This window comes from Vombatus ursinus, unplaced genomic scaffold (assembly GCF_900497805.2).
Source record: "Vombatus ursinus unplaced genomic scaffold, bare-nosed wombat genome assembly UNPS02014773.1, whole genome shotgun sequence".
Taxonomy (NCBI): Eukaryota; Metazoa; Chordata; class Mammalia; order Diprotodontia; family Vombatidae; genus Vombatus; species Vombatus ursinus.
This window is the reverse complement of record NW_020954551.1, coordinates 10,536,677-10,549,323: the sequence shown is the minus strand read 5'-3', so window position 1 is coordinate 10,549,323 and position 12,647 is coordinate 10,536,677. Positions and strand designations below refer to the sequence as shown.

The 12,647-nt window shown below is 43.1% G+C and overlaps 1 protein-coding gene across 3 annotated transcripts in view; it reads left to right on the top strand.

Moving 5' to 3' along the window:
• The window catches only part of ADAMTS9 (ADAM metallopeptidase with thrombospondin type 1 motif 9), a 195,313-nt gene that overhangs the window by 163,614 nt on the left and 19,052 nt on the right, over window positions 1-12,647 (top strand). For all 3 annotated transcript variants that reach the window (XM_027863777.1, XM_027863776.1, XM_027863778.1), the window contains 3 exons: window positions 1,949-2,119; window positions 8,355-8,549; window positions 10,699-10,831. In XM_027863777.1, the coding sequence (XP_027719578.1) occupies window positions 1,949-2,119; window positions 8,355-8,549; window positions 10,699-10,831 (499 nt within the window). The remainder of the gene's footprint in view (window positions 1-1,948; window positions 2,120-8,354; window positions 8,550-10,698; window positions 10,832-12,647) is intronic.

Below are 12,647 nucleotides of genomic sequence, written 5' to 3'. Positions count from 1 at the left end.
TACAAATGAGACAAACAGAGGTTGACTTTCCCAATGTCACACAAACTAGTAAGTGTCTTGAAATAGGATTTGAACTCAGGATTACTGGCTCCAGACCCAGCGTGCCATCCACATGTCAGCTGGCTGCCAGACAATAATATGATACTTCAGAGTTTCCAAGGCACTTTATGTGTCTCATTTGAATCTTGTGAGGTTGTTTATTATCATCCCATTTTACAGATGAGAAAGTTGGTAAAATTATAGAGAGCTGAAAGGCTCCTCAGAGGTTTGCCAGTACAACCCCTTCATTTTACAGATGAGGAAGCTTACATAACTTATCTAATAAATGTCTAAGGTGGAATTTGAACTCAGATAGTTCTGCCTCCCAAGTCCCCCACTCTATAATCCACTTGACCATAACTGCATCTTAAAATCATTAGAGGCTTTATTTTCCCCTATCATGCCCTTCATTACTTCATCTCAATTCCTCAGGCACTAGAAGAGTAATGTTTTTATCAAGGGCTTAACCATCCTTCAGGAATGGAGCAGAGGGAAACGGTAAGCCCATGGCATTAATGAATCATGGCTGCCTCATCCCAAAATGCTTATTTATTTGCTCAGATGAGGGCATCACAGCCTAACAGAAAGAATACAGGTGGAAGAATACTTAGAAGGCCTGAGTCGAAGACCAGCCAATGTGATGTGGGAAGTGTTCTTTTTTTCAAAGAAAATTTTTCATCAATAAGCATTTTTTCTTCCATTTTCTTCCCCATTGGGAGAAAGGAAAACAAAACTCTTGTAACAAACATACATAGTCAGGCAAAGCAGATTTCTGCATTGGCCACATCCAGAAATGTGTGTTTGATTCTGGATTGGAGGGAGTCTGCCGTGTCTAGGCAGGAGGATGGACTGCGTGCTTTGTCTTTTGGAATCCTGGTTGTCACGTCACAAGTCAAAGTTCTCAAGTCTTTCAAGGTCATTTGCTTTTACAAAACACAATGTGTTTTTCAAAGGATTTAATAGAGAAAAAGACCTTCAAGTTTCATTCCAGTTTCCTGATTTTATAGATGCACATAATAGCATCATAGACTTAGTTCTAAAAGTAGAAAAAGGTAGAAAAGGAACAAGCATTTATTAAATGCCTACTGTGTGCTTGGCTATATGTTAAACATATTATCTCATTTGATCCTCACAACAGCCCCGTGAGGTAAGTGCTATTATTATCCTCATTTCATAGATGAGGAAACTGAGGTGGATAGAGAGAGATTAGACTTAATATTAAGTATCTAAGGCTGCGTCTGAACTCAGATCTTCCTGATTCCAGACCCAGTGCTCTATCTACTGTACCACCTAGGCACCATTTAGTTCAGGGATTCTCAACTTTCAGAGTGACCCCTTTGGCAGTCTGGTGAAACCTATGGGCCCTTTCACAGAATGATGCAGAAAATAACGTACATACAATTACAAAGGAATCTAATCATAGTGACATGGAGTTAATAAATATCGAAGAAGTCTTTATCTGGTCATGCCCCTCATTTCACAGATGAGGAAACTGAGACCCAGGGAGGTTCACTGAAAAAGTTGAAATGCCGAGGTCACTCAGGTCATAAAGTCCAAACTAGGGTTTAAGCCCAGGTCCTCTTTCTCCAGATTCTACATTCTTACCACTGTGCAGTAAGAACGGGAGTCTGATTTCTGGTGCTCCTGGTATAACGTTATGTTCTTGGGTTCCACAGCCCACAGTTTGTAAATCACTATTATATAATAAAGTTTGCACCTAAGCAACAGATGGTAGTGTTCCTCAGTGGCCCAAAAGGCCAGACTCCTTCCAGAGGTGACTGACTTACACCCACAAAGTAGCTTGGCCACATGGTGAAGGCTTCCTTTTGGCCAACACCTTGACCTTTCTGGACACTCTGCAGGTGATGCCCAGATGGTTGTCCAGCGATCCCTTCTTGTGTTTTTACAGTGTACAAAGACGTGTGGAGCAGGCTCCAGGTATCGAAAGGTGGTGTGCGTGAATGGAAACGAGGTTGAGGAACACAGCCTGCACTGTGACCCGAGCCAGCGGCCAGCAGACCAAGAAAGCTGCAGTCTGCAGCCGTGTGAATACATCTGGATCACCGGCGAATGGTCGGAGGTACCTCTCTCAGCATGGCGGGCAGCAGCACGCACTAGGCCTGGGAGCAAGCAGGCCCAGGCCTTAGCTGTTTAGGGGAAGCGGCATCTCCACCATTTATAGGGAGACCTTTGGGAAGCTAGTTCTCTCCTTTCCCTGCTTCCTTAGGAAAGGCTTGGTGACATAATTAGTTAGAAATGATAATCATGCCTAGAGACATAGCATGAGATGTGGATTGTGAATGGGACCTTGGAGGGTTCAAATCCTGCCTGAGAAACATCGTGACAGTGGGACCCTCGACAAGTCATTTAACTTCTCATTGCCCTGGACAATTTTCTAAGACTATATAGGTCAACAAGCATTCCGTAAGTGGTTACTATGTGCTCAGGATACAAAGAAAGGAGGGTAATGTCCCTGCTCTAAGGAGCTTGTTCTAATGGGGGAGACAACAAGCAGTTGTGTCCAGAAAAGACATGTACAAGGTAGATTCGTGGTGCCAGTGAGGTGGCACCATGGATAGAGTGCCAGGCCTGGAGTTAGAAAGACCAGAATTCAAATTCAGCCTCAGACACTTACTAGCTATGTGACCCTGAGCAAGCCACTTCACCCTGTTTGCCTCAGTTTCCTTATATGTAAAATGACATAGAGAAGGAAATGGCAAACCACTCCAGTATCTGTGCCAAAAAAAGCTCAAAGAAGAGGTCACAAAGAGTCGGACACAATTGAACCACAAAAACAACAAAATGGAAGGACCTCTTGCAGTGAGGTTTAAGTTGAGTCCTGAAGGTTGTTGAGGAGCCAGGGGGCAGACATAAGGATGGAAGGCATTCAAAGCCTGGGAGATGGTCAATGAAAAGGCAGAGACAGGAAATAACGTGCCATTTGTGAGGATAACAGGCAGGCCAGTGTAGCTGGATCATGGAGTATATGGAGGAGAAGAAAGGGTAAAAAGGCTAGAAGGGTAGGGAGGGCCAGGTTTTAAAAGCCAGAGTATTTAATATTTACTCCTGGAGGTAATAGGGAGCCATGGGAGTTTACTGAGCAGGGGAGTAACACAGTTGGTCATTCCTATGCTTTAGGAAGAGCACTTTGATAGCAGAGTGGGGGGTGGACTGAAGAGACGAGAGGCCAGGAGACCACCAGAAGGCTTTTGCAATAGTCTAAGTGTGAGGTCCTATACCAGAGCCTCGGTTGTGTCAGAGGAGAGAAGAGGGACATATATGAGGGATGTTACAAAGGTTATCCATCTGTAGGGCTAGTTCATACACTGCGCATTCCTTGTGCCAATTAAATCACAGGTCCAGGTACAAAAGAAAATCAAGTCTGGTCACCAGCATGGCAGCTTCATAAGTAGGCAGTGCCAGAGGGGCCAGGCAATCCAGAGTAATTTGAGAAAAATTGCAAAGGCTTCTTGGGTCTAAATAGTCTCCAAAGTATAAGTTATACAGAGCTTGCCAATTTTCATTGTGGAAGGAAGTTTCTACATTCAGATTCCGTGGGGGTGGCCAGTAATGCTTTATTGTCTTTTTTTTTTTTTTTGGCTAGGCAATGGGGTTAAGTGACTTGCCTAGGGTCACACAGCTAGTAAGTGTTATGTTTCTAAGGCTGGATTTGAACTCGGGTCTTCCTGAATCCAGGGCCAGTGCTCTATCCACTGGTCCACCTAGCTGCCCCTTGCTTTATTGTCCCAACTATGTGCAGAGGGTTTGACCAACTGATGGGGTGGGAATGGATCAACAAGGACCTCCCCCAACATCATGGGACCCTATCAATCGGGATGCTCCTTGAGGGCAGGGACTTCCTTTGCCTCTTGTAGCCTGAGAGCTTAACACAGAGCCTGGCACTTAATAAATGTTTGTTGGTTGATTGATTGATAAGGGTCTGCAGCAGGATTCAAACTCAGATCTTTATGACTTCAAATTCAAAACTCTATCCACTTAGAGGTTACATAATGACGAGATCATAGGTCCAGAGCTCAAAGGCCCTTCAGAGGTCATCTAGTTCAGTGTACTCATTTTACAGATGAGGAAACTGAGGCCTGGAAAAGTCAAGCAACTTGCACAAGGTTATGTGAGTAACAAGTAGCAAAGCCACAATTTGAACGCAGGAGCTCTCACTTTTTCCTTTGCCCCATGTTATTTCTCTGTTGGAATTAAATTTTCTTTCTGGGGGTCTTCACACTCTACAGTTCTTTCTCTCTAAAGACTTCCTGGTCTAACAAAGCCGGTAGTTCTCTGAGATCTGTCCTCACTTAAACATGAAGCTCTATGAGCGAGATTGACAGGAATGAACTTCTCCCATCCTCCCTGGGAGGTGGCCTGCCTTTCCCTAAAGGCATATCTCATAACTCACCTAATTGCACTTCCAGATACCACCTATGCAGGCCTCCGAAATCCCATTCAAAAATGTGTTTTCTGAAGCCCAAGAGACGCGGTGACAGCAGGTCAGCTACAACTCGAGGCTTCTGAGGTTCCTGACCCCTTTTCAGAGGCTTGGATGGCTTGCAAAGAAAGCCTATCTACGTTGGGTTCACACTTCCAGAACTACCTTCCCGTCTCCACTTAGTTTTCTCCATGTAAATTTTAGGTAGTCAAAAACCAAACTGATTCTAATGTTCTGAAATTTTGAAAACAAGCCCCGTACCCTACTAAGGGTGTTGCCAAATTTAAGCAAGTGAACATGCCTTTAGCACTTGCCATCATATAGAAGGATATCTAGGTATATCCAAGGCCTCTGGTCCTTCCCATTACTCTAAATAAAGAAAAATGATCATGTATAAAAGAGACAATAATATATGCTAGTAATAATACCAATTTCTGAACAAATGGAGCACTTTGGGTTCAAAGCAAGGGTTCTTTACCTTCCTGCCATCACTATAGGGTCCATGGACAGATAATTTAGAGGAGTCTATGCCCTGACACGGGGAGGAAATTATATCTTTATTTTGACTACCCTCTAGCTGACATCAAGAATTTCCTTCTTTATTAATTCCTAATTAAAAAAAAACATTTTGAAAAAAGGTCCCTAGGCTTCACCAGATTTCCACAGGGGTCCAGGACACACAAGTAATTTCACACATGTTATCCCATCTTTTCATCAGAATAGCTGGAATGAAAGGAAGAAACCAAAATTATCCTCATCTAATAAATAGGGTACCTGAGGCATGCACCAGTTAAGTGACTCCAGGACAACCATTGATTTGCCAGGTCTCCTGCCTTCCACCACTTTCTCCATAGCTGATGTGTCATTGCATCTTCCTTCACCCCTCGAGTGATTTTCACATGCCTATTTGATCACTTTTGCTTATTTTCCCTCACGTTGGTGTGAGGTGATGGAGAAGGTTATAAAAATGGCCAGGAAACTCTTTAATCATAAAAGAAGAGATCTGTAACCACTGCTATCGTAGGGAGTGGATTCTACCTCGCCTGATAAGGCTATATGAAGTCTTCAGGAAATAGCCAGCTTCCTCCTTTTCTTCTCCCTTTCATCAAGTCTGGAGACTCCTCAGCAAAGAAGCTTCGTGTAATTGTGGAGCTAGCTGTCTATCCCTCGGGGTTGTTCCTCATCCTTCCCTCTGCAGGCTCATCAGTCAGCAGTGGTCCATTCGTCAGTACTGTGATGGTGTCTCTCTAAACCTAGGTCAAAGAAAAGAATTAAGGCAATTAGGGAGAGAGTTAAGAAAATTAGGACAAGAGAATTAAGGCAAAATTGTCTCTGATCCTGAAATCCTCTGGATGGCTGCTTAAAACCTCCAACTTGCCTTTTCATCAGTGAACAAAGCTTAGTTTGATCTGTGGGAGCACAAGAAGCAATTAGGAACATCCTTGTTTCTGAATGATTACCAATGCTTGCATAAACCAAGTAGGTCTCAACACCTGGCATGCTGTCTCAGTGGTGTGGTGGAAAGAATGCTATATTTACTTTCTGAAAAATAGGGATAATAATAACTTACCTCATGGGGTGACTGTGAGGAGCAAATGAGATCACAAAATCAAAGAGTTTTAAGCAGCCATCTAGTTCCGACCCATAGACAGAAGGAATATCTGCTATGTCTGATGGATGAAGATCTCATCTCTACTTAAGTATATATTAAAGAATTTTAGAAAATATATGCATTAAAGAACTTTACAGACCTTAAAGTATTACATAAATGCATGCTGTTTTATATATCGTATTATACAATAATATATTTGATGCAATATATAATACAATAGTATAATATTGGTCAAAATACTCAAGAAAGAGAGCCTATAACCAATCCACTTGTGGCAAGAACCCTAAGCCATCCCAGTCTTCCTCCTCCAGACTTCCTCAGCTTAATGATGTCCTTCCTAAAACGTAGTGTCCAGAACTGAACATAATATTCTAGATGTGGTCTTCCCAGGGCAGAACCCAACAGTTAATGTTCAGCCTTATCCTGAAAGCTATTCTTCTAAATGCCTCTATGGGCCTCAGTTTCCTTATCTGTAAAATGTGGGACTTAGGCTCAATGACCTCAGATCCCACCCAGGTCTAAATCTGCAATGCTATTAGCAGCTCAGTTTCCTCATCTGTAAAACTAAGGAGTTGAACTAGATGGCCCTTGGGCCCTTCCTGCTCTCACATTCTCTGATTTTAGGGGTCCTGATGCTAGCACACCCCATGGCTGGGTGTACTAGTCACTCTATTGGACTCCTGGATTTAACAAGCTGTGCCTCTACTGTCTGTTTTCCCCTGCACTTTGCTGCCATCCAGGGGAAAATGTGTGTGATGATTCTGGATCTAAAACATTTGAGCTTTAAGACAACTCCCAAAATGCACACACACACACACACACACACACACACACACACACAAACACATGCATACACTATATACACATGCATACATATATCCACATACTCACACTCATATCCACATACCCATATGTATACATATACACATGCATGCCATATATGCATGCCCACATAAACATATACATACATATTTGCATCCATACACACATACTTATATACTGACACACATACACTATGTACACATACCCATATACATACATACATGCATATACACATACTCACATATATACATATTTACATACACGTATCTACACTTATGTACACACACACATACACACACACACACACACACACACATACACACACATAAAACCTACCACCACTATTTCTAGCAGTTAGTGTCCTTAACCTGGAAGTGCAGTTAGCAGATACTGAGTGAAATGTCTTTTCTCATCTCCTTGGGAAGCCATTTGTTTGGTTAAACAGTAGCTAGTTTTTACATAGCACCTTACATGTAGTATCTCATTTGACCCACACAACCAACCTGTGAGGTGGAAGTTATCATGCCATTAGAATGGAAGCTTCTTGGGGGCAGGGCACCTTTTTCCATTGTATCCCTAGATCTTAGAGGTATGCCTGGCAAATCATGAATGAGTGAATGAATGAGTGAGTGAATAAATGAAAAAGCATTTATTAAGCACTTAGTATGTGCGAACCACTAAGCTAAGTCCTGAGGATACAAATGGATGTCTAAGCTGGTCCCTGCTTTCACGGAGCTTAGTCTAATATGAGCTTGTTGATTAATTAATCCCCATTTTGCAGATGAGGAAATTGAAGCCTCACAGAGGATGTCATTTAAGGTCACATAGCTAGTAAGTGGTGGATGAAAGGAAGGAAGAGAGGGAAGGAGGAAAGAAGAAAGGAAAGGAAGGAAGGAGGGAGGAAAGAAGAGAGAAAAGAAGAAAGGAAGGAGAAGGGGAGAAAGAAAGAAGGGAGGGAGGAAAGAAGAGAGAGAGGAAGGGAAGGGAGAGAAGAGAGATCCTTAATTAAAACATGCAACTGATTAAGCTGGCTAAAAGAAATAGACTAGATAAGACCCTAATTCCTAAGTTTTAAAAATAATAATAATAAATTATTAATTAACCACTGTGGTTAAAACTGTGCCAACCTGGCACATGGTAGGCACCAAAATGCTCGTGTATTGACCAATTGATTTATTGCTGGGTATGTCTGGGTTGGGTTGGAGAGGCAGCATCTCTACTCCTCGGAGAGCAAAGTGTGAGGCTCCCCCCAAGTAGGGGATCCAGGTTACTGCTGAGCAGCTGAATCCATCCAAGTAATTGTGTGAACTCGTGGGTGCCTGGAGCTAACAAAGTGAAGGCTTTGAGAGGGCTGGTCACCGGGTCAGTGGCAGTAGTGAGGTTAGAGGGCCATTGTGAGCTGCTCTGGGTCATTTCTTGAACCTCTCTCTCTCTCCACAGTGCTCAGTGACCTGCGGCAAGGGTTATAAACAAAGGCTAGTTTCCTGTAGTGAAATTTACACCGGGAAAGATCATTATGAGTACGGCTACCAGAATACCATCAACTGCCCAGGCACCCAGCCTCCCAGCATCCATCCCTGCTTCCAAAGGGAGTGCCCTGTCTCAGCCACCTGGAGAGTTGGAAATTGGGGAAGCGTAAGTAGATGATGGAGTGATGTTTCCTTGATAAATGAAAGTTGGAAGAGCTCTCAGGGCCAGGCAGCCAATCTCTTCTCAGCATCATTCCCGTTAGCACACCCGGGGTGACCTCCTTCTCCAGTAAGGGTAATAAGGTTGGAATGAACTGATGAGAGAAAAGTAACACTGTTCCTGCCTTTCCAAAATTTACTCTATCAGTCTCCCCACTTAGTCTCTTCTACTGAAGTCCCCGGGAGAATTGAATCAAAGAACAACAACAATAATGAATTCTTGGGGAATTTTAAAGCAGAATGCTTTGAGGCATGACTAGTTCATGGTGGCACACAGACCAAACTCCCAAATTCCCTGTGCCCATTTTAGGCCAGGCTTGAGAGGTGGAGGATGGGTGGAGGTTAATGGAATCCAGCAGAGAAAGGAATGGGGAGCAAATTAGGGAGAAGGATGGTGGTTCCAGAGTGAATACAATGGTGAGTCTCTCCTGTTGCTTCTCTATCCTCAATGCATTGTTTGATCTGGTCTTAAAGATGTTTCTTGCTGTGCTTAAAAGCATATTGACAAATAGAGCTCTTTGGACTTGAGTACCAGTTTTGGTATTAGCACCAATTACCAAGCTAGTGACTTAGAGACAGTCATACCAGCTTTGGAGTCAAGAAGCCCTGAGTTTATGTCCTGGCTCTGGAGACTGGTTAGTGACCCTGGGCAAGTCACTTTAGGTCTCAGTGCCCCAGGACTGTCAGATACAGACAAGCTGAATATCTGATACTAATTAAATCAAATTCACATCCAAAAGAAAATTCAATCTGTCTGAAAGAGACTAGCCTCATAGGTGGGGATTGTGTTTGGGGTCTAAGGACTTGGTGCGATTTGAGGGATACTGGAAAAGCTTCTTGGGACTAAATAATCTCTCTGTCCTTTTCCAATCACCGTGCTCCAAACTCCACCATTAGAGATGCATTGCTTTTAGTCTGTGAGGGTTGAAGACTCCTATCAAAATGCCCATACCCTAGGGAGGGGTGAGATACACCTTGCGTGGCGTCAGGTTCCTGTCCAACCACTGCTAGCTGAGGGCAAGGCCCAATGGACATGGAACACAGGCTAGTTTGGGGGTCAGGGTGGGTCTAGGATGGAGATCACCAGGAATACCAGAAGAATAGAGGAGGAAGTAAGAGGGCACCCTCTTCACTTTTGCCTCAAGCTGGCTCTGATTGGATCATATCAGACTCTTCTCTAAGCCATTTTCCATTAAATGGATTAGGAAGATATTCTTAAGTTCTAAGACCATGTTATATTCGTGTAAGGATCCATGAAGGTACTGAAGAACTTTTCTAGCCATCTTGTGGACACCAATTTAGGAAAGCTTTAACTAACTAGGTGGAGCAATGAGGGTTTTGCCCTAGTGAGCCAAAAACTGTAGGCACAATATCATTTGCAGAGTGCTTTAAGATTTGCAAAATGCCTATGTTATCTCACTTAATCTTCCCACCAACTCTGTGAGAAGTAGGTGCTATTATGACCCCCATTTTACAGATGAGTAAACTGAGGATGAAAGAGGGTGGATGACTTACCCAGGATCATCCAGGTAGCAAATATCTGACGCAAGATTTGAATTCCTGTCTCCCTGACTCCAGTTCCAATATGCTATCCAATATGCTACCTAACTGTCCCAAAATATAACAGATGACTTCCTTCAACAGCTAGGAACAGATAAATAAATTAATTACCACTCCCACTTAGCTGAATTTATTTTAATTCTTTCTTTTATTATTTTATGTCACAAATTGTATGTATGTTTTGAGAGCAAACTTTAGGCAATATCCCCCCTGGTCATCATTTGTGCTGCCTCCCTGTGAAACAAAATGCCTGGTTATGGCTCTGAAGTTGAGGAAACAGCTCGTAGATAGATCTCCATGGTGGATTCCATGGGAATTGCCATCCACTCTTATTTTCTGAACATCCCCTGGGGATCTTACCCTTTGGGATGCAGTCTGTTTCTAGTTTCATTGTATTTGCGTCTCTGGAGCATCCAGAGGTGATTCAGCAGGGAGGAGTCATGGTCCCCTCCATTCCTGCCAGCTCATCTCCTCAAGGTGGGGAAGGGGAAGGGGGCCACCCCAAGCCACCCAGCTGACCAAGGTTTCATTTCCAGTGCTCGGTGACTTGCGGAGGGGGAGTGATGCATCGCTCAGTGCAGTGCTTAACGAATGACGACCAGCCAAGCACTCTCTGCCCCATTGAGTTAAAACCTGAAGAAAGAAGAACCTGCCACAGTAACCACAATTGTAAGTCGGCCAGCTGGAATAGATTGTTCTTTGTTGAGTGAAATGGCCTTCTCTCCCCCCATCTCTACCCCCATCATGCTTTTGGGGATGCCAACTTCTTAGAAATGGTGCCACCCACTAAAAGATTTTCAGGTGCCTGGTGTCATTTGTCCTGCAAATAAACAAAACCACTACCTTCTCCATGAAGACTCTCAGGAGTCCCCAGTTGCTAGTATTCTCTCCATCAGTTAGTCAATCAATAAATGAGCACTGACTATACCAGGCACTGTAATAGGTACAAAGGATATAAAGACAAATAATGAATAATCTATACTCTCAAAGAGCTTCAGATTGCCTTACGTTATCTATTTGTGTGTCAGGGAAAGTGGGGAGGAAGGTGGGGAAAGAACAACCAAGGCACCATCTTGCTTTTTCCAAAGGTCTATATATAGTGCCCAAATATAACTGCTGCTTACACCAACCATATAGTCAAAGTGGAACAACCACCCCCCCCAAAAAAAAATTTCATAGAGCTTTAGTCTTAAGTGAATTCCTTTGGTCATTCTGAAGCAAGGACACCCTTCATCTACCTTCCTCGCAAGGCTCTCTGCAGACTTCCTTCTAATGGGCCTTGATTCATGAGAACTCTTGGCTAGATTCCTTCCTGTTAGGTGGCTTTGCCTCTTCAAGGTCCCTCTCACCCTTCTTCACTTCTGGGTCTTCCTCTCAGTTTTGCTCACCAGGGTTCTTTCAGCCTCCTTCTCAGCTGTGTGTTGTGTGTGTGTGTGTGTGTGTGTGTGTGTGTGTGTGTGTGTGTGTATTCTGCCTTCTCTTGGGACTTTTCAACCAAGGGTTCCATGACATCTTTGATCTACTCAATGGATTTTTCCAGTGGCAACCAATGTGGGTATTTCTTCTCTGAAGATTTGACTGCCATGGGACAGATGGGAGAGAAAGGGAACAAGCATTTATTAAATGCCTGCCATGTGCCAGGCACTGTACTAAATGTGGTAACTCCTGACAAAAGTATTCAGTGAACCTGTGACTGTTTTGTTTTTGATGTCCTGTTCCCCAGTGCCTAGGATTGTGTCTTGTATGGAGTAGGTAATTAATAATTGTTTACTGAATTTAACTGAGTAGTTAAACTTTCAATGAGAGAGGAGCATCTAGAAAGTTCATGATTAGATCCTTCCATGCTACTAGCTGGCATTCTTTTTTGCTTTCAGATGGAATGGGAAAATGTAGCCTAAATGATGTTGAATGTGGAAAATTGGCATTATACAAGAATTCTTGGTGTACATTCATTGCTTGTTTTCTAATTAGATTCTAAGCTTCTTGAGGTCAGGGACACAAAGGAAAGAGTTCTGGCTTTGGAACTGGAGCATCTGGGTTCAAATTTCAGCCCTGCCACTAAATATCTCTATGACCTTGGGCAAGTCTCTTTGGGCATCAGTTTCTTCCTCTGTTAAATGAACAGGTTAGAGTAGGTGATCAGTCCCCCTTCAAAAATCTGATAACATTATCATTATATCTTTCCCTATCCCTCATATAGCACATAGCACAATAAATATTTGTCAAATTGTGGTAAATAGACTGAGTCTTACCAGTGGCTTAGCAGAAGGAGTACTAGGCTTGGAGTCGTACAACCTGAGCAAATCTGACTCTGCTACTTTCGACTTCATTGACCTTGGGCAGATCACTTCACATTCTTGGCCCTGAGTTTCCTCATCTGCAAAAGGAGGAGGTTGGGTTAGATGATTCTGGGGTCCCTTTCAGCTCTAGATGAATGAATGAATGAATGAATGAATGAATGAATGAATGAATGAATGAATGAATG